We start from the raw sequence: 21,114 nt of genomic DNA, 5'->3' as shown, positions 1-21,114 counted from the left end.
GAACTGTCTCACTTAAAATAATAGCGTTTTTTCCCCCCCCCACTTTACATATGAGCTACTTATTGCAATATTGTGCAAACAAATCGTCACACGTTCCAGTCAGGAGGGTGAATAATGCGTAACATTCAGGTCTCCAGAGAGTCGATGCTCATCTTCCGTCTGGGCTCTGAGGAAGGGGCGGTTCTGCCTGGCTGAGCTCCTCTGCTCTCACTTAGGCAGGAAACTCAAAGCTTTTGAGTTTTCTCAAACTCAAAGCGGATCTGGATGGTTAATGTCACAGATGAATCACCATGTTTGAAGCCTTGGTCCACCTCTTCATTTAGCCATCCAGGCCTATGACACAACAAAGTCAGCCCTGGCATGAGTGACGGATGTCGTTGATCCTTGGCCGGGCAGCGGCTCCAGAGGAGGAGAGAATGTGATATAGTGCTGACACTTGCTATCTGTCTCTATTTTTTGTTTCCCTCTGTGTTGTCAGTTCAATTACACCACAGTCCAATTATTCCAGGATCCTGGTCACGGTCTGTAATTTCCCTTTTCCATCAGAAATCTTAATCTAAAAGCAGAACCAGGTCACCGCAGTGTAAGTAAGGCATTGGAAAGCATGGTGTAAAAATTACAAGAGGTGTAATGCAGTGTTCATTCTTAGAAATTAAATTCTTAGATTCTGTCAGGCATCTGGGAATATTTCACAAACAGTTGCATATATAAGTATTAAAGAAGCTTTAGTTTTGTTTTTCTGTGCAGATATATTTCAGATGACATGAAATTCACACCAGAGACGTAACAACCGAAGCAAGCCACAAATTAGTCCACAAACTAAGTGTAAATCAGTGGGGTGAGTTCTAGTGTTGTGAAATAATAATAATGGTAATAGCTGCATACTGTAACCTTCTGAATGTTTCAGTAAAGACCCCTGGAGTTCAGAAGTGCAAGACACATAATTTGATCAAAGGCAAGCCACAACTAGGCATCCCTACATAAGATTCCTGACAAAAGAATAATCAAAAGAGTTGACCAAGAGCCAAGGAACCACTCCGAGAGCTTCTAAAAAATCCTGGAAGTAGAAAGTACAGTTTTCCCATGAAAACAATGAGAAACGTTCTCAGCATACATTCACCTCACAAGACTCCACTGCTGAAGAAAAGGACACTTAGCTTGTTTGAAGTGTGTATACCATTGAAAAAATGGTTCATCATCCAAAGAACACCACACCATGCCGCATATGGTTCTGCAGAGAAATTTATCTCTTAAGATGAGACGTGTGCTGATGTCCAAGCAGGACAACAGTCCCAAAAACACAACCAAGGAAACTCTTCACTGGTTTCAGAGAACAAAAGTAAAACTGCGCTAGAAACCTATGGAAAGAATTGAAGATCAGAGTGGATTTACCAAATAGTAATTTTGAAAATTCTAACTGACCTGAAACAGGAAACATTCAGCGTGATGCCTCTTTTAACACAAAGTATGTAAATATCAGAACTATTTATTTTTCCAGAGACGCATCAGAGATTTATCTGACAACTCACTTTTACTTTCAGTTGATCTCGAAGCCTGTCCTGAATGCTGTGATATTGAAATCCCTTGCATGAATGACATAGAACCACGTGAAGAACATCACAGCTCCCTGCTGGGCCCCCTGCAGTTTGCTTACAGGATGTGAGCGGACTTATTTCCTACGGCAGTTCAAGATGTTGTAGGAGATGTTGGTCAGAAAAGGTCAACAGTGCTCACCTTCCCTCCATGTGGGATCTGTACACATCCAGGACGAAGAAAAATGCGGCTAACGTCACGGCAGATCCCACAGATCCAGGGCGCAGTCTGTTTAAACGTTTACCTCCAGGCAGGCACTGCAGAGCGGTTCTGCCCTCAGGGGTTCTCTCTGATAATCACACAGACAGCAGTCAGTTCTCAATTTCCATGCAGTTTTGCTCCAACTGCTCCAATAAAGCTAACCTGGTTTAGCTATATAGTTCTTTTGAGAGAACATTGACATAAAGTAGGATCAGAATATCACTTTTGTAACAAGGTGAGCAATTATACTCACTTCATCAATGGAAGTACCGTACTTCCAGTTTTTGTTTGCTTGACTTAACGATGTCAAGAGCTGCATAATCTTGCAGTTCCAAACCCACTCAGTAAACTAGCCTGCAGCTGAGTTAGCAGTGCTGAGTCACTTTAGCTCAGAATGCTGAGCTGTGAACTGCTGACTAGAACAACTATGGCTCATGTGAACGCCAACAGTTTTAATTTTAACTAGCTAGTGATGCTGCTGACAAGTTGAAAGATCTCGTGAGACAAGATGTCCCAAGAAAAGGAAACTGGGCCTGATCCATGTTCCATGTTGATACAATAATTGGTAGTCAGGTAATCAGGGTTCCTTCTGCAAAATGTTCTTAACATTACAAACATATCCAAAGCTCTTAAACCATTTGGGAACTGTAGATACTGCAGATATTTCTACAGGCTTTAAGTAGAAAACCTGCAACAATCAGTTTAAAAGGACGGATGGGTAAAACTTTGGCTGATCAGTTTACTGAGCCACAACGTGGTTAAGAGCACCCTCTAGTGGCAAAGAGGTGACCTGTTCCATCTTGACTGAAATCTCAGATCACTTTTTAACTAAATCCTGAAAGAATAAGTACCACACAAATGTTTGGATTATTTCTTGTAAAAGACATTAAATGTATTTTATGCTTTTTTTTTAAAATCTGTTACAATTAAAAGACTAACAGACAGGTCCAGTCAGTTGGCCCAGTCTCCAAGTAGTTCAAACTAGCTAAACTAAGAAAACCCAAACCCATTTACTTCCCCTGAAAGGTTTCACATATTAATCAGCTACGGAGAAAGATACCGTTTTTGAGCAAAACCCTTCGTTTTTAAAAGAATTACCTTAAAATGAAGATTAAACCATGTGACATCTGGAACTGTGGGAAGAATCAAGTTTGCTCTACTTCAGTAGAAACTGGAAAACACCAGTGGTTTCATCAAAAGGAAAAGTTCATCTTCTGAGGTTTGTACTGATATCTAGTGAAGTAGCTGTAATATTTTAATCTTCAAAGCTCAGAATGTGCAAAATTAGCATCAATTTCTAAACTTTTCTCAGCTTTGTGTGCGGTCTGTGGGGGCCTTGCTGACCCTGTGCTGTTTTTAACAAGTTTTTTTTTGTGAATGTGGTTTTGAGAACTGAAGTCATTTACATTACCCATCTATACTTTTTTTCTTAGTTATGAATGCCCTTGAGTATGAGCTACAAGTTGTTTCTCAACATGGTGAAGCTCAACAAAGTCATTTAGTTCAACCAAAGACTAGAACACGCGCGCGCACACACACACACACACACACACACACACACACACACACACATTACTTCTAAATATCAGAAATAATTGTAGAAATCCGTGGTTTAAGCTGTGGCTTTCAAATTTATTTCACAGTAGATCAACTGTTTCAGCATCAGACATGATGATGACAAACAAAAGCGACAACTATACAAAGTAGAAAACTATATGTTGCAGTAAGTCGTGTGTCTGCATGTCATGTGTCCATTATTAGCCCAGGCCATGCTGGGTTACCCTTATTCTTATTGGCAGAGAGCAAATGTTCCCACTTGCTCACAGCTCTTCCATGTTGTTGCTTAATGGCGTTGTGCTCTCCTAGTGAAGCCACAGCAGGCCTTATGCAATGCAGCAGGAGGGATGCGGTTGGGCTCTAGGAGGTGATGGACACCATGTTGTTGGGACTCAAGATCTCAATCCAGTATCCGTCAGGGTCCTGGATGAAGGCCAAGCCTTTCATTTTACCTGAGGGAGAAACATGGGGAGCGGGGAAATGACTTCAAACATCTGTACTTCAAAAAATTAATGAAAGCTTTAAATATTTACTGTAGGTCTATGAAGACTGCAGATTATTTTTTCTCCCAACCCATCTTACCGTCATCTGGCTTCTTGACAAATGTTACTCCTTGCTCCTCAAACATCTTACAAGCTGCATAAACATCAGGAACTGCGATACCAATGTGTCCTATAAGCAGTTCAAAGAGAGACCATTCATTTCTAATGCACAGTGAAGTTAGAAATATATGCAAATCTTAGCTAACAACTAATAGAAACATAGCTGCCTTAATAAAAGGGAACTGACAGGAGTGCGGATGTTTAATACTACTTATTGTAAAAAACAGGAAACAAATTTACCAAATCCACGTGGGTCAGAGTTCCCATTGTGATAAGTCTGGCTGTCATCAGACTCTGAACCCCAGTTACTGAGAGACAAGAGAGAAGCGGACAAGTCCATGAGGGGAGACAGAGAATACACTGCAAGTAAACAAAGTACCAAGTATCTCTGCTCTAGTTTCTAGTACAAATATATTGGTACATATGAAATAAGACTAAATTAACTAATAATTTATGTTTCAACAAGATAACATGGGAAAAATGTTTTGCTATAAGTGAATTTATCTGCCAATGGAACTAGGACTTTTAAGGAATGTTAAGGAATTATAACTTAAAACAAGCTCCTATATTTTGCTGAAAATGTTCTTAAATTAGTTATGTCTTATTTCAAAAGGACTAAGATATGTTTGCACTAGAAAGTAGATCAAAAATACTTTGTAAAATTTTGTAAGAATTGGGAAATGGAAAATATAATACCTGGTTCTCAGCAGGTTTTTTTTGTTTGTTTTTTTGTTTTAATTTGCATAAACAAATTTACAAACATGTGGTTGTGAAACTGATGTAATGTGCCTCCACAAAGGTCTGGAAAATTAGTAATTTCCCTTTTGTGGTGCCATGAGAGACAGCTGACTGACAGACCTAGGTCATTATAGTTAACTAAAACTAACGAAAACTGAAATTGAGAAACATTTTTGTTAACTGAAATGAATAAAAACTGTACATGAGGGGTAAAAAGTATAATTAACTGGAACTATCTTGCACATTTATAAAAACTAACTAAAACATACTTAGATTATAGATATAATATTCTTAGTTTCTGTGTTTAGCTGTCGGCAATTTATGGCTCTCCATTCACATTAATCCACAAAATGTCGACAGCAAAAGTTGGGAGAAAACACCAGAGTCAGTTGGTTGGTCAAAAATGATGTTTTCTTTTGAGTTTTCATTACCCAATCAAATATACAAAATCACAATATGACACTTAAACCTTTTTGAAATCTGCACCTAAAAACTGGCTGAAGTATGAAAAAAAAAAAAAACAACTAAAACTACTGAATTAGACAAACAAAAAGTCACATTGAAATTAAACTAAACCATAATGAAAAACCCAAAACCATTATAACCCTGTACAGTTAAGAATAGTCGCCTCATTGGTGCCAACTTAATAATCATTGGCCAGATAAATACAGTACAATAAGAGTCAGATATTAGATGGCAGTGAAGCAGGCGCTGCTGACAGGCATCACCTGCACAGCGTCCTTCCTTACTGTGTCAGCTCGACGGTGGCTCTCCTTGAAAAAGTCCAGGCTGTCCTTTCCTTCACGTTGGCAGGAATCTCCTTCTTATCCTCATAGCCCAGGAAGAAGAGCGTGAAACGCATGGAGGGAAAGTCAAACTTCTGCAGTAGCCTGCAACATATGGAACACCAGAGGGAAACTTTTTACAAAGCGTCATGTCTGGTAGTCACAGTTCATAAAGCAAAAACTGTACAAAAAAAACAACAACTAAGCTTTTAGAAACGTTCAGTGAGGACCATCGGTTTTCTCTTTGCAAGATTGTTTTTTTATTCTTTTCTGTAACGTTCAAATTCAGCAGCTTACAAACTCAAACTCACGTCATGCCTAGGATCCTGGTGTAGAAATCCAGGGATTTAGCTGGATCCTTCACCCTCAACATGGTTTGCTGCATCATAAAGTCCTGAACACAGACACAAAACACAACTTTACAAACAGAAATGCATCACTACAAGAACAACTGCAAACAGCAATAAAGTACACTTTTTGCTTTTAAAGTGACAAAATGCGAGACAAGAATAAAAATTAGAGATGTTGATCTTTCAGCCTCTACTGACACGATTCAGAAACAATTTTTAATTCAAACGGTCTGGAGATTCTGTTTAAGTTATGTGACTGACAAAAGGAATAGACAGGGTAAACAAATAAAACATTTATTTTAAAAATTCTCTAAGGCTCCATACTGTATCAAAGTCCATCAGTTTATATTTATAAAGTTTGTGCATAAAATTCTGCGACTTAAATTACCTGGATTAGGTTAGTTTAGCTGCCTGGCTTTGTCTTAAATAAAAAAATAAAATAAAATTTTTGAGCATTTTGAGTCAATTCAGAATTCCCAGGATTGGGAATTGTGATTCTTTATAGAATAGATTTTTTTCTGCACCTCTAATAAAAATATAAAAAAACATTTTTTTACAATATTAAATGGTTTTTAAGATCTGGAGATCTGAAGTTTATATGTTGCTTTTTCAGGCACTGACTGCCTTCAGGGTAACAATTTGTGTCCAAGTTCTGGTTTGGATGGTGGCAAGTGGTCAAGTGAATAAAGCCACTCTATCAACAGATAACACCACACTTTATAATTGAGTTGCAGTCACTTCCATGCAGCTGCTCAGTTGGAAAGCATAGCAAGTTCCTCATGAATGCTGCTTGTGTTGCAGATCAAAGTCCTCTGGATAAATGAGCACGCTTCAGCAATGAGCCAAACTTAAACCCAGACCTGGTCATAAATGTACCAAAGCTAATAAAATTAAATATAATCTCATTATTCATGTACAAGTCTGCCTGTGTTGAACACAAGAAGCTGCCTTCTCCTTTTCGCCCTGAAAACCTCTGCTGTCCACGTCTGTGTTTTACAGATGGGTGTTATCTCTGCAGCTAGCCACGTTCTCCTCTTTCCTGCTCCCTTCCTTCTCTACTATCAACAGTTCATGGTGGGAAAAAAAAAACTCAGTGAAGCTATGGATAACTGTACAATGCTTTGGCAACCATTTAGCTTCTCTACATTTTCTCATGTTGCAAGTAAAAATCTTTACTTACTTTATTTATTTTCAGACCAAACACAAAGGTTAAAAGGATTTTCCTTTTTCCCCTTTGCAAATGTGACTAATTTGTTTTCAGCCTCTTGGTTATAAAGCAATGTTCCAATGTTTGAAAATTTCACTTGTTTGAATGGTCCAGTCAAAGTACAGATCTAAATTCAATCAGGGATGTTTGGCAAGTCTTTAGAAATGTCATTCACAGATTAGATCAATGAAATAATAAAAGCTACATGAACAAAGTTGGTGGAGATACATCCCAAAATACTTACCCATCACACTTTTCAGATTTTTCTTTGCAAAACTATTTCAAAATGTTGCACTCTTCTTCATAATTATGTACCACTGTGTGTGAACCAATCATATAAAATGCCAACGAAATAAACTCACGTTTGTGGCTGCAATGAGACAAAATGAAATACTTTTAAAAGGCAAAATAACTATTTACAACTGCATTTTATTCAGACGGGTCAAAGAGAGCTACGCTAAAGGGTAAGTTTCATTTTGAAAATAAGTGACATCTCAAAATTGTACAACTGCTAGTGTTTCTACTCATTGGTTCAGAAGATATTTTAAATATGCAATACCACTTCCAAGGATTTAAAGTGGAAGGGTAAATAAACTGCAGCCTCCATGCCAGTGATTCAGCGAGTACAGACTTGTTTTTGTGCAGACTCAAGTCCACTCTCGTCTATTTCATGTCTGCTCTCTTCAGCAGGACACTTTACTTACTAAAACAAGTCTAGACGTACATTTTGTCGTTGCGCTGGTCAGGCAACTCTCTCGCGCTGCGTTTCTCCCCTGACGCGCACGCGCTCACAGATGTCAAGTCTTCCAAAAAGTTGCAGTTTCACCACCCGAAAATTCAGCTACAAGTTAGCCTACAGCAGCCTCTGCTAAGAACTTTAATATTTAGAAATGTGATTATTTGCAGCAAATATTGGAAGCTTTGCCAATCACGGTCAAGTAAACCACATTCAATTTCATCTTCGAGAATTACCCGCCTTATAAAGTCATAAAGATAATCAGTCCGATAATGGGAGCAGCGCGAACAGCAGATTAACCTGCCAGGAAGTGTTCGGCCTGTTGGGTTTGGTCGTCGGTCTGTCAAGTACTGTTTCTGGCTTATTCTAATGCACACCGGGCCAGCCAGCTGCTTACCTTAGTTAAAGGGTCTCCATCTTTACAAGCTGCGGCCGCTGCCTCGTCTGACAAGCCGGTGTCGCCCATTTTTACAACCAAGACCTCAGTGCAGCCTTATGGGACTGACAGCGACAGGCAAATGAGAGCTATCCAACTGGAAGTTTGTACGAGAATAACTTCCGGTATAGGCTTTTTAAAATAAAAGACGCAGTAACCATGCTAATTTTTAAATGTCGAATTACACTTTCCTTCTAAAATATTTTATATATATACATAACTGAATTTAAAAATGGTTGTAAAATATGCGGAAAAATTATATAAAAAAAACATTACCCTTTAATATTAACGACTTAAAGACATTGATTGATAGATACAGCATTCTTAATCAGGGTGGAGTATTTGCCATGTATAGCCAGACTATTTGTTTTCATATTGTCTAAAACTGAAGGTAGGCTAATGCAAACAAAGCATTCAAACTGCACTTTTACATATCCAATAAGTCATAGAGAAGTTACGTTAAGTGCACACCTGGTAACTTTGTTTTTGTGTAGCCCTGGTAATAAGCCATACAGCATTGTCCACATCAAAAGCCATCTCTGCCACTCAATACATAGCACAAATATTGTACATTTATTTAGATGTATTTTTCAAGATTCAGGACTCTTTTGTTTTCCCAAACCTTAGATTATCATAATCAGTTGTTCAATCTGTTTTGGTTTTCTAATACAATCATAGGTCCCATTAAGATGAACCCCAACTCAAACAGCACAGGCCAGTTTGCAGTGGAAATTGGTTTATTGTACTGACTGCAAAGATATTTTGTGGGATAAAAGTGGTAGGGAGCGACATCATTGACTTTGCACTATATTGGTATTTCACCATAGTTACACATTCTGTAGGCTTCAGAAGATCACAATGAGCCAACACGATGGAACTGGATAAACAGCAAAGCTGACACACCTGTGAGAATTACACACCCACCGCAAGTCTTAATACTCACCAAGTTCCTGAGACAGTTCATCTGTGAGTGAGAGTTGGCAGGCTTTTCCTCTGATAGAAGTGGAGAGTAAAATTTCATTGCTACTTGCCATTTTTAGTGTTTTTCAGATTTCGAAAACCCCAAACCAAATAGACAGAGAAGTTATGACCAAAACTATGACATTGATTACAGTTTTATTCAAGAAAATACCTCAGAGAGAGCAACCATTCTGCCTGTTAGAAAGCCTGGGCTGTGACCAGGACTGCCATTGTTTTAAAGGATTATAACCAAATTCTAAGAGTAAACAATTCCTGGACCCCTAATTTCCCTTCGATCATCTCACAACATGTAAAAAATAAAATAAAATAAACATACATATTTTAAATTTGAAACGCACAAGTCAGCCTCCTCACATAGGTTAGACGTGTTAAAGAATGTGGGGCAGCCCTTTTTCTAGCAGGAAGCCATTTTGAAAGAGCAGATGTTTAGTAGCTGCGTCCGAACAAAGTGTAGAACTGTGCAGGCTCCTTGCCGCTGACGCACATCTGACCTGGCTGAAGGGTTTTAATGGGAGAGAAGGGGATGCACAGGCTTTTAGCTCCCATTGACGGAGCTCCGGGCTCCAGGTCCTGGTCCCTGTTGAAAAAATAAATCACAATAATCAGTAAATGATCCAGCAGAAATCAACTAAGTTCTTGTTATAAACACAGAATGTTTTAAATATGTCGGCCGTACTTGGCAGTGGTCTTCTTGATCCAGTCCTCACATTCAATTCCTCCACAGAAAGGAATCTGAACAATCTATGGAAAAGAACACAGATGTCACACACTAAGAAAAGAGACGTTTTTATTAGGTGTATGTAAATATCTGGTTTCAACTGTAAATAACGTTTTCCTAATCAGGGCATTCAATCAAGCATTAGATCACACTTTATCACAAAACTGCAGTCTGAATATCAAGAGGTTTACACAGAAATCAAGCACTTTCTGAAGCTTTAAAACGCCTAATAGAAATTCATTCATTTTCAAGAGATTTTAAAATGCTTGATTTTGTAACCTGAAAGGCTAGGGGGGGGAGGAAAGGAAAAAAAGGAGTGGATAAATGGAAAGACAGACAGATAATGGAAAGACAAATGGGAGGATGGATGGTGAATGGAAGAACCAATGAATGAATAGACAGGAAGTAATATGTGGCAATGCACTTCTTAGAAAAAACCTAAATGGGTTCTACCCATTTAGTCCATGAGAGCTAAAGCAGAACCTGTGGTACGATCAGAGGGACTCACCTTGCCCTGGTCCAACTCTTTCTGGAACGCCTCCATCGTGTCTACAGCCACCATGTGGGACTTCAGGTCGTCTGAAGCTCTGACGGTCACATTAAAGACATTTTTATGAATATTGATAATCTTCTACTGTTGAAATATTTTACTCCTAGCAGGCAGTTATTCATTCTTTGAGCCCAGACTAACACAACAACACTGTGCCATCATGTTCAGGTGAAAGCTGGACGACGGTCATCCACACCGTGCTGCTTACTTCTTAAACAGGTTGTTCTGGATGTCCTCCAACATGCCCAGCAGTCTTTTCTCCACCTCAGCCTCTGGGATCGTCACCTTGGCGCCCGTGTCTCTCCTCACTGCGACACACTGCTTCTGCTGCATGTCTTTGGGCCCCACTTCCAGACGGATGGGGACTCCCTACATGAAACAAACAGGAAAAAATAAAAAAATAAACACCAGCGGAACGTAATTAGAAGTGGCTGACCTTGTAAAATATTCAACGACTTGATCCTTTACACTTTCCAGACTGAATACTTGATTTTATGTTTTCTTTCTTTTTTTTTAACCACCTTCAAGTTAAAATCTACACAGAAGGAAGGAAGACCTTTAGCTCCCAGTGGTTGAACTTCCATCCTGGAGAGTAGTTGTCTCGCGTGTCGCTCTTCACTCTGACGCCGGCGTCCAGCAGCCTGCTCAGGTATTTGGAGCACTGGGCCAACAGGGCCTCCTTGTCCTGCTCCGGCAGGGACGCAGTGATCCCACATGGAATGATGACAACCTGAAAACAGGAGAACATTTAGCATATTTTATTTTAGGAGTCTACAAAAAGTTGATGTCTCGAGTGCATTTTGTGTCTATGCGAGCAAAGGGGTGCGCTGATGGCAGTTTTCAGGTCGATTCAGATTTTTTTTGTTTGTTCTGATTTGTTTGAACAGTTGGTAAATATGTAGATGTCTTGAGTGCATTTTGTATCCGTGTGAGCGCACCTGCAGGCAGGCCACCCTGGGTGGAAGGACGAGTCCCATGTTGTCCCCGTGAACCATGGTGAGCACGCCGATGGTCCTGGTTGTGATGCCCCAGGAGTTCTGGAAGGCCAGCTGCTTCTCGCCCGGCTTCTTGGGGTCCTCGAAAGCAATCTCAAACATCTTGGAGAAGTTCTGACCCAGATGGTGGGATGTAGCACCCTGTGGAGATTAGAAAAATATTGATAAATACTTTACGATTCGCCGTGGGGAGTTGAAACGGTTTCCAGAATGCATAAATACGCTGTAGGACAGGAATGAGCCGTTTTTCTGGGAAATGCATTACCCACTCCTGATATTCCCCACTGTGTCCCTGTCAGCAGTCTATTTCCATCGTTATTTATTTCCCAGAGACATTCCCCAAGGCAACTGAGGGAATAAACAGCTTAAAATGTTGTCCTTATTCTCCTTGTTTCTGTCCTTCCCATCACCCAAAATGTGCCGTATTTATCAATATGATCTTATCCTGGGGTTTCGCAAAGCTTATTCAGCTGCCATAAAACTAAGAATGTCATGTATTTGTAATCTGACGTTTCCTGGGAAATGTGTCATTTTATATTTGTATGAATAATTTTATATTTTAATTCTTAATGAGATGGCATGAAAAGGTCAGACAGACACCCTGGTGTGTTACCTGATGTTTGACTACATTTTTATTCTGTATTTCATGAAATTGGAGTTTTCTCTGTAATGTAAAGAGCGGTTTTGAAAGGTGGAAATCAAATAAGTGTATTATTAATATTATCACTACCTGAATGGCTCGGTGGCTGGCGGAGATGAACGCCTCCACCGTGGTGGTGTAATCTCCTCCAGCAAACTTCTCCTTCTCGGTCTTCCTTCCCTTCACCACTGGGATGGCCATCAGCTCTTCATACACCCTGGCATACAGATCCAGGATCTGCAAAACCTACACATGGACAACCAAAGACAAAACAAACAATCAACCAATCTCTACAGGATGGAGTGGTTAAGGAGGTGTGAAGGTGTGGTACCTCCTCGGCTGCCTCCTCCTTTGTTGCAAACGCCGTGTGTCCCTCTTGCCACAGGAACTCTCGTGTCCTGAGGAAGGGCTGCGGGTGTTTGAACTCCCACCTCTGAAATTATGAGACACAATGGAGAAATAAAAAATAAAAAAAAAGCAAAGATCTGTGCACTAATCAACTTGTAATTCTTATGTAAAGAAAGGTAATGGGAGGAGGGTGAATTTTATTTACTAACCACAACGTTACACCACTGGTTGAGTTTGATCGGCAGATCCCTGTGGGACTGGACCCATTTAGCGTAGGCAGGATACATCACTGATATGAAACAAAGGGAACATGGATCCAGTATCAACACAGCAGCAGGTTCATTAAAAACATGGAACTTTTTCAGAATCAGAAAGTTGTAGATATTTGCAAAATCAGAAAATAACTAATTAAAGGGGCATTATTATGTGTTTTCCAGGCACATAGTGTCATTTTATAGCACAGTAAAATAAAAATGCTCCTCAGCTGCAAAACCTATACATGGACAACCAAAGTCCATGTAAAAGCAGCACTCCAGGTAGGTTTTTGAATGGAAATGACATTATAACAAGATGTAAAGCACAAAAAAGTCAATTTCACATAAATCTGCCCCTTTAAGGATAAACTTATTTTTCAAACACTTGAATAACTGGTGGAAAAATATAACACACAATATATGACAGGACATAATTTAGAATGTTTGTGTGAAATGAACAAAAATAAAACATTTAAAACAACGCCACTCGATTCTAGTTTGTATCTTATTACCAAGATTCATTGGCTCCATCTATTGAAATGTTGATCTATAGTTCAACATAATGCAATGCCTTTTCCAGTTCATCTCTCTGGCTTATATTTGTGTTTATATTCTTCACTTTCTTTCTGTTTTTACTTAAGTTGCATCTGTAATTCTGAATTTATTTAATTTACAATAAGAAATGTAAATGTAAAAATCCAGAACAAGTCAAACAGAAGGTGGATGGACAGACCTGTCTCACTGGTGGGTCTGACAGCGATGGGCTCAGCCAGCTCGGTTTTTCCTGAACGGGTTACCCAGGCAACCTGACAACAACAAACCACAGTGATTACAGGCACATCAAGCATCATAACTGCTTTAAAGGGGCAATACAACAATCCTAATCCACGCTATATTAACCAATCATCTTCACAGAGTCCGTTTCAAGTAAGAATACTGGTTGTACTTCTGATCCGTTCCCTCGGTGTGCTGACTTACCTCGGGAGCGAAATCTGCAATGTGAGACTTTTCCTTCTCCAAGGCAGCTTGGGAGACAAACATGGGGAAGTAGCAGTTCTCTACGCCCAACTTCTTAATTTCCCTGTCAAAGAAGTCTTTAATTGCCTCCCAGATGGAGTAGGCCCACGGCCGCAGCACGTAGCAGCCGCTCACGTCGTAATACTCGATCATCTCCGCCTTGGTGATGACCTGAAAGGGCAACCAAAAAAAATACATATATATTTTGGACTTTTATTCAAGCAGATTGAAAGTAATGTGGAGTGAGAATGACTCACCTGAGAGTACCAATCTGCAAGGTTCTCCTCTTTCTTGGCTTCCAGACCCAACCTGAGAGGGGAAAAAAAAGCTTTAAAAAAATTATACACAGTACCTTCTGTCAATTATTTCATTTTTAAGGAATAGTTTATTTGTTAGATTAAAGGCTGTGATTATCAGGTTAAACACACACACACACACACACACTTTTACATGTGCATTAGATTAAGCAACCCCATGATGCACTTTTCAGTCCAGAAAACGATGCCACTCAAAGCAAGTTAGTCATCCGCAGCAAACTGACAAAATAAAACCAGTCTGTCAATTTTTAGTAGTTTTTGAGGAACAAATTGTTTTTTTTGCTTGTCACATCTTAAAACTTTTTTTTTTATCCTAAAACCTTTACCACCCTCCACCATACTCTCTTGTTCATTAGATTTTATGAAAGGCTTCTTGAAAATATCTCTAAAGAATTTTTTAGATCACAAAAACTGCAAAGTTCTGTAGGAACTGAATTATTAGCATAGCATGGTAACACCAATTTAAAAATATTGCCTCTGTAATAATTTTGTCTTTAAATAATAGTGAAACCCACTGTGAAACAGAGTATTCTCTCACACAGTGTGACCTTGCCTCTGCTTGTAATATAAATAATGACAACTCATGATAAGAAAACTGGAGCTTTGGGTGCTGTTGACCATCGTAGTTCTTTAGGAGAAATTGGATCCGGCTGCAGGTTGGAACTTAAAAAAAGAAGGGAAATCAAAATCTGATCGGTGCGTCTGCACTGAGACAATCCAGAATTAGTAGCGCAGGAAGACAACAAAAGCCTGTAATCTGGAGGCTGACAGCAGACAGCAAGCAAGGACGATGCAGGTTTGGACTGAAACAGTTCTGACTCACCACCGACAGAAAATCCCTCCAGAGTGGCTGACTCACAGCGGCGTGCGCTTTTCTCAACAGATCCGTCTTGTGTCATCGTTTCCACACTGCTCTACAGGAGTGCTCTAAACCCGTCAGAGTCCATTCATACCAACACCACGCTCAGGACCGACAAAGTGACTCAGCATTCAGGCTTTTTATTGGCCGAAACCTTCCAACTTCACCACCACATAATTACAGACAGCCAGAAGAACAAGCAGCTTTGAACTAGCAGTGTGTGCCGACACGTCTGCCGCACATCCATTTCCCTAAACCACAATGATTTCTGTTGAAAACAGCACCAGTAGATATGAGAAGTAAAAAGAACATTTTGTTCCTCGTTTTCCTAAAAAGTAATATATTTAAACCAGAATGTAGCTAAACTCAGACCAAAGCTCTCCAGTGTGAAGTTCAGGTCTATCTCAAACGCGTTTTGAAAGCTGAAACAGAAGACGGCTGCTACAGCTTCGCCTTCCTCCAGTCGTGGCTGGCCTCTCACCGTGTCTGCTTCTTGGGGCCTTGGCCCTCTCCTCCACCCGCTCCGCCTCCTGACGACTCCTTTCCTTGACCTCCCTTGTCTCCTTTTCCCTTCTTCCCTCCTCCTCCCTGTTTCTCCGACTTGTTCTCCCTCTCCTTGCGGTTCTTGTCCTCTCCTCCAGTGGCTCCAGCAGCAGCCACCGGTTTGTAGTCCTCTCCGGTCAGAGACTTGTACTTTCCCTTCAGGTCCAGCAGAGTCTTCACGGCTTCATCCACCTGCTCCTAAAACGTGGCAGCAGCGTTACATTTTCTCATTTATTTTAATTTGACTGTGAAAATAACAGGTGGCTGTCTTACCTTAGAAGCCTTCTCAGCCTTCAGTTTCCTCACCAGCTCCCCCTGCTGGGCCACCAGTGCGTAGAGTTCCTGAGCCTGCGGTGGCGTGCTGGACTGGGCACCAGTCTGAGCCGGGCCGGCTGGGGCCTGTAGGCCCGGCTTGTACTCCTGTCCAGTCTGCTGCTTGTACTCTGCCTTCAGAGCCAGCAGCTGCTTCACAGCAGCGTCCACCTGGTCCTGACGAAACATCACAGGCTTACCAGGCTGTCCAAACTTCTAGCAACTTGGGTCAAAGTCGACTCAACATTTCTCGAGGGCCAAAAAAATTAAAGACTACAATTACAAGAAACTTTCATTTGAATCTTTGTCCTGAAATATTTAAACAAATAAAATATTTTCTTTGGAAGAAATTAATATGTAAATGATTGTAGATCCAAAAGTTAAACATTTTTTTGTGCAGTTTGGGATTAGTCTGTTCTCACGTGATTAGTCTGAATCCCACATGATTCAGGTCCCTCTTTGTTTTTATATAGTACTAAAAGATGAATACTTTGTGTTGTTTCTAATGTTTCTATGACAGGATTTTAATTTTGTGGGTCGCAGTTTTCGCCTGACTGGAAAATCGTTTCAATCTGCATCTACCAGATGTACTAAAAAAATTTAATAAATGGTTCATATTCTGTTAAAAGAAAAAAAGGCACCTACTAAGTACCTTTTGTTATCCAATTAATTGGATAATCCAAAAAATACGCAGATTATCCCTTCACTGTATTGATGTTAAGTCAAGCAGAAAGGCCTGAGATTTTAAATGTTTTTTTTAGCTGCAGATGAATCCGTTGCTACAAATGATTAAGCATACACCAATGAAATGCTGCTATTGTATTTTATGCGATATAATTTTTATTTTATTTGTATCTTTTAATGCATTTCTAATATTCTGATAGACGTGAGAATTCTGCAGAATATCTCAGGGGTTTTTTTATCCAATTAATTGATTAATGGTCTTAATTAAGCATTAATTGCAGCCCTAGACTCAGATAAAATAAGGCAAAAAAAAAAATAAAAAAAAAACTAAACATGCTGCAACTTTATATATGTGTTTCTCAACATTTTTAAAAGCATGCATCGTTTTCCTTCCCTTCTAGTTCCTCATCACTTCATCTTGGTCATTGCTTATCAAATAAAATCTTCACTGATTTAAGTTTGTGGATCCGACGTCAAAAAATGTAAAACAGTTCAAGCATTACTGTCGATTAAAGGAGGGTGAATCTTACTTTGGGGGCTTTTTCAGTCTTCAGCTTCCTGACCAGCTCTCCTTGTTCAGCTACCTTCCCATAGAGGCCGGTGGCGGCGGCGGGAGAGGGGCTGGTGCTGTTCTGGGTCGGGGCAGCGGTCTTCTGGGTGGGGCTGGGGGCGGGGCCTGCTCCTGGCTTGTAGTCCTGCCCTGTGGCCTGTTTGTACTCTTCTTTCAGGGCGAGCAGCTGCTTCACCGCTGCATCAATCTTGTCCTGCAGCAACGCCAACGAGCAAACTTCAGTTCCACATATTTCTCTGTCTCAAACTGAGTGCCTGGTTCAGGGACATTATTTGGAAACTGATCCTTCCTGAGTTGTTATTCATTACAATTGAGTTTCTGCAACCAATTCATACCAAATATCGTGATAAGGCACTTTATCAACAGGCATACATATGCACTGAAAGTAATTTACATACGTCATCCAGCTAACTGGTGATAAATTTGCACTTAGATGCAAAAAGCTAGCTAGAAAGGCCATATCAGCTAGTTAGTGGCAGCTTTAACTGCCTCGAGTCACAGAACGCACTGAAGATGTTCGCACAGGACTCAAACCATCACCTGACAGCAAAGTCCTCCGAGAAAAAAACTACTTACATGAGAATCTAAGATTAAATAGTCCTGTCACAACTAAAGTTAGGATCTGTCATTACCGTATTTAAGACCAACTTACATTTCCTTAATGACTTTAAGACACTTTAAGGATGCACCGACTCCCTGTGTTAAACATTTGCATCCATTGGAGCTGGGATTTTAAGATGAAGCAAAAACCTGAACATACTAAAAACAAAGCCGCTTCTCATGAGAAACTGTAATGATAGACATTTATTTTCTCATCCCATCTGAAAAGTTATAGAATCAACTTTTGACAGAATGAACACATGGATTGTTGATTCTGCCTGTAAAAAAGTTATGTTTGTTTTTGTTCCTATGGAAACGTCTCTTAAGCATGCTTTATCCATGTTATTTTGATACAGAATTCAGTACTGTCTCTCTGAATACCTTGGAGGCTTTTTCAGACTTCAGTTTCCTCACAACTTCCCCCTGAAGTGCGACACGCTCATACAGGCCAGTAGAAGAAGAGGAGGATGAAGAGGAGGAAGAAGAAGAGGAGGAGGAAGTCACAGTGGTGGTGGCAGAGGAAGTGGGCGCGCCTATCCCCGGTTTGTAATCCTGACCAGTGATCGCTTTGAACTCCGCCTTGAGAGCCAGGAGCTGCTTCACTGCAGCATCAATCTGGTCCTGGTACCATCAGTAAAGGGATTTAGAGTTATGGCTGTTCATGACTCAACTTCACTCTCATGCAAACGCGACAGAGAGATGAACGGAAGCAGAAGCAATGAGGAATGAGCAGAAAAAGATGAAACCGGTGACTGGACGGCTGAACATGCAACGAGGAAAACGTAGGACAAATCCGTCTGGATGGAAGAAATGATCGGTGGTGTGAGCGGTGACCGGCAGACAGATGATCGTGGGTTAATAATTAACATTTCGTACCTTTGGTGCTTTCTCTGCTTTCAGTTTCCTCACCAGCTCCCCCTGCTGGGAAACACGGGTGTACGGACAGGCGGTGGCCTCTGGTGCCGGCGCCACTGGGGCAGATGCAGCGGGTGTGGCTGGAGCGGAGGTGGGCGGAGCCATGCCTGGCTTGTAGTCTACACCTGTCTGCTGTTTAAACTGAGCCTGCAACAGAGTTGGTTAAAAAGTTGAGATGTAGCCATGTTATCTGACTCCTTCACTTCCAGTTCTTTCAGGCAAAGCAGGAATACCTTCAGAGAGAGGAGCTGCTGGACGGCCTTATCGACTTCCTCCTTGGAGGCTTTGGCAGCCTTTAGGTTGCGGACAGCTTCACCTTGAGCTACGACGCTTGAGAAAAGGTCAGTTGCCGAGGCTGAGGCGGGGGTCGGAGAAGGAGCAGAGACAGAGCTGGAAGGAGCTTTGGTAACCTTAGCAGGCTAAGAAACCAAGACAGAAAACAGGAAATTAATTCACCATACTTTTTTCAGAGAAATTATGAGGTTCTGTTTTTTGTATTTGTCCAAATTGGTCAGACGACATGTTTAAAAAAAAAAAAAAGCCTAGCAGAGAAATTAGATTTTTCTGAATTCAAGAAGCCTGATGAATGAATGAATTAAAAAAAAATTAGTTTTCTGACACATTAACAGATTCAGAGCTTCTGAGTGTCGCCAGTGGCATGAAGTGGAAGTGGGGCTACGTTTTCATCACTGACCGATATGAACAACAATACACAACACTTGTTTGTACACGCCATTTTATCTATATTTATTCATGTACGTCTTTCTGCTTCACTTCTTACTCATTTTAAAATAATATTTCCATTGCTGTTGCACATCTGTTTTTCTGCAGATGTGCAGAAAAACAAAAAGTGAGAAGTCTAATTTTTTTAAATGTTTAATACACATGTACATGTTCAATATGCCTATTTCTAAGTATTTCTTGGTAGAATCTTGTACAGTATACCATAACTGTTGTTACAGTAATCTTGTTCTTTTTTTTATTTTTTTATTTCTTTAGACACTAAGAATTTTTTCTGTGAATTTTTCGGAGACGTTACAGCTGAATTTCCTCTTTGCGGGACAATAAAGGCTGTTTGTTCTTTTCTATTCTACAGTTTCATTTCACAACCTTCACTCAGAGCGACGTCAAAGACATGTGACTGACATCTGTAAGCTTCAGCCTTTCCTGCTTATCCAGCCTTGCAAGAACTGGTTGGTCCAGCTTAAAGTTCCTGCTAGTGCCTGGCGATGTTTTTTTCTTCCCTACACATCACGCAGAGTTTAAATGAAAACCTGAAGATTCTTCTCCTAAAACACTCACTGTGTTGCTGGAGGCCTGGCTCTTGCTTTTGTCCTTTGACCCGGCCGTCGGCATCTCCTTGGTGTGTCCATCAGGGATGTAGAAGAGAACACAGGGACTCTCCTTGCAGCTGTTGGGACTTTAAACAGAAACACAGTCATCTCCCCAAAAGAAGAGCGGGATGTCGTAGCAGTGTGGCAAAGCGACTCGGTAACGATCCTTCACCTGATTGGCTCGTACGGCTGATCGCAGATGTAGAAGCCCCGCCTCTGGAGCTGGATGATGTCTCCTTTCTTCAGGCTCTTCAGACACGGATCTCCCAGCATCTTCTCCTCCAGCTGAGAGAGAGAGAGGCGGTCAACAAGAGGAGCTTGCAGAAACGTAAACAGAAACGGGGAACTCCATACAGTGCACACCCACCTTGCTGTTTTTGTTGATGTACTCTTTGAAGTCGTCGTCTTTGGTGATGACGGCTTTAGTGATGAGAGGCTGGTAGTTGACGCAGATGACGGGCAGCAGAGGGGCGCTGCTCGTTTCAGCCAGCCAGGTGATCTTAGTTGTCTTCTTGTAGTCCTTGTTGTCCAGGTCCAGGCGAGCCTCAATGGACGCCACTTTACTGTCCGGCGCTCTGAGTGACGGAAGAGGTGATGAGGACAAGGACACACAGCTTTCGTGTACGGATACGCGGGGTTAATGTGAACCAGCCGGACGTACTTGTTGATCTTCGTGATGATGAGGTTGCCCCAGTTGATGAAAGTGACTGTCTCTCCTTCTGTCAAAGTCTCGGCGTCGGCTCCTTCAATCAGAACGCGAGGTCCGTACCAAACTTCCTTCAAGCCGACCTCTTCGTTCTGTAGGAGGGTTAATATTGAGCTCGGTGAGGTTTGCTCTAAGTCAGTGAACGCCTTAAATAGTCAAGTACTGAACTGAAACTAAGTGGCTAAAAGTCCTGTCCAAAAAGGTTAAAAAAAAAAACCCCTAAAAACTACAAATTAGGACTGGGCGATATGGACATAGGATTTTATCAGAGTATTTTGTGATACTGATAAATATGATTATAGAAACTATCTATTGCTTATTTTTTTAGGTAACTGCATGGTGCAGCAAGTACTGATCATGAAAAGTAGTTCCTTTTGAAATGCCACAAAGTGTGACTTATGTCACTCAACTGTACAAAGTAATTACATTTAATCATATTTTCAAATTCACTGATATTTGTTTATGCTCCCAATATATAGTAAAAATAAATAGTAAAAAAATACTGTCAGCTTTGTTTTTTGTTTTAGTTATTAATTAAAGTTTATTGACAACAATAAATCAAAAT

General features: G+C 40.6%; 2 protein-coding genes across 2 annotated transcripts in view; both read right to left on the bottom strand.

Annotated features, from left to right (window-relative positions):
- Positions 1 to 3,405: 3,405 nt before the first annotated feature.
- glo1 (glyoxalase 1) lies at positions 3,406 to 8,235 on the bottom strand. The gene is made up of 6 exons (XM_007549084.2): positions 8,167 to 8,235; positions 5,788 to 5,870; positions 5,441 to 5,581; positions 4,194 to 4,261; positions 3,934 to 4,023; positions 3,406 to 3,803 (listed from the first exon to the last, which is right to left on the bottom strand). Exons 1-6 carry the CDS (start codon positions 8,233 to 8,235, stop codon positions 3,712 to 3,714), a joined length of 543 nt encoding a protein of 180 aa, XP_007549146.1. The 3' UTR covers positions 3,406 to 3,711.
- Positions 8,236 to 8,924: 689 nt separating this feature from the next.
- Positions 8,925 to 21,114, bottom strand: part of eprs1 (glutamyl-prolyl-tRNA synthetase 1) — a 36,069-nt gene continuing 23,879 nt past the window's right edge. The window contains exons 22-37 of the mRNA XM_007549083.2: positions 17,976 to 18,127; positions 16,954 to 17,187; positions 15,701 to 15,916; positions 15,366 to 15,625; positions 13,966 to 14,017; positions 13,670 to 13,879; positions 13,425 to 13,497; positions 12,647 to 12,726; positions 12,421 to 12,522; positions 12,180 to 12,335; positions 11,393 to 11,590; positions 11,011 to 11,184; positions 10,663 to 10,823; positions 10,413 to 10,491; positions 9,863 to 9,927; positions 8,925 to 9,763 (exon numbers count right to left, since the gene is read on the bottom strand). Of these exons, the coding sequence (XP_007549145.1) occupies positions 9,613 to 9,763; positions 9,863 to 9,927; positions 10,413 to 10,491; positions 10,663 to 10,823; positions 11,011 to 11,184; positions 11,393 to 11,590; positions 12,180 to 12,335; positions 12,421 to 12,522; positions 12,647 to 12,726; positions 13,425 to 13,497; positions 13,670 to 13,879; positions 13,966 to 14,017; positions 15,366 to 15,625; positions 15,701 to 15,916; positions 16,954 to 17,187; positions 17,976 to 18,127 (2,363 nt within the window). The 3' untranslated portion in view covers positions 8,925 to 9,612. The remainder of the gene's footprint in view (positions 9,764 to 9,862; positions 9,928 to 10,412; positions 10,492 to 10,662; positions 10,824 to 11,010; positions 11,185 to 11,392; positions 11,591 to 12,179; positions 12,336 to 12,420; positions 12,523 to 12,646; positions 12,727 to 13,424; positions 13,498 to 13,669; positions 13,880 to 13,965; positions 14,018 to 15,365; positions 15,626 to 15,700; positions 15,917 to 16,953; positions 17,188 to 17,975; positions 18,128 to 21,114) is intronic.

Source organism: Poecilia formosa, unplaced genomic scaffold, assembly GCF_000485575.1.
Source record: "Poecilia formosa unplaced genomic scaffold, Poecilia_formosa-5.1.2 Scaffold29, whole genome shotgun sequence".
Taxonomy (NCBI): domain Eukaryota; kingdom Metazoa; phylum Chordata; class Actinopteri; order Cyprinodontiformes; family Poeciliidae; genus Poecilia; species Poecilia formosa.
Note: the sequence above shows the minus strand (reverse complement) of the source record. Positions and strands in the feature narration are given on the sequence as shown.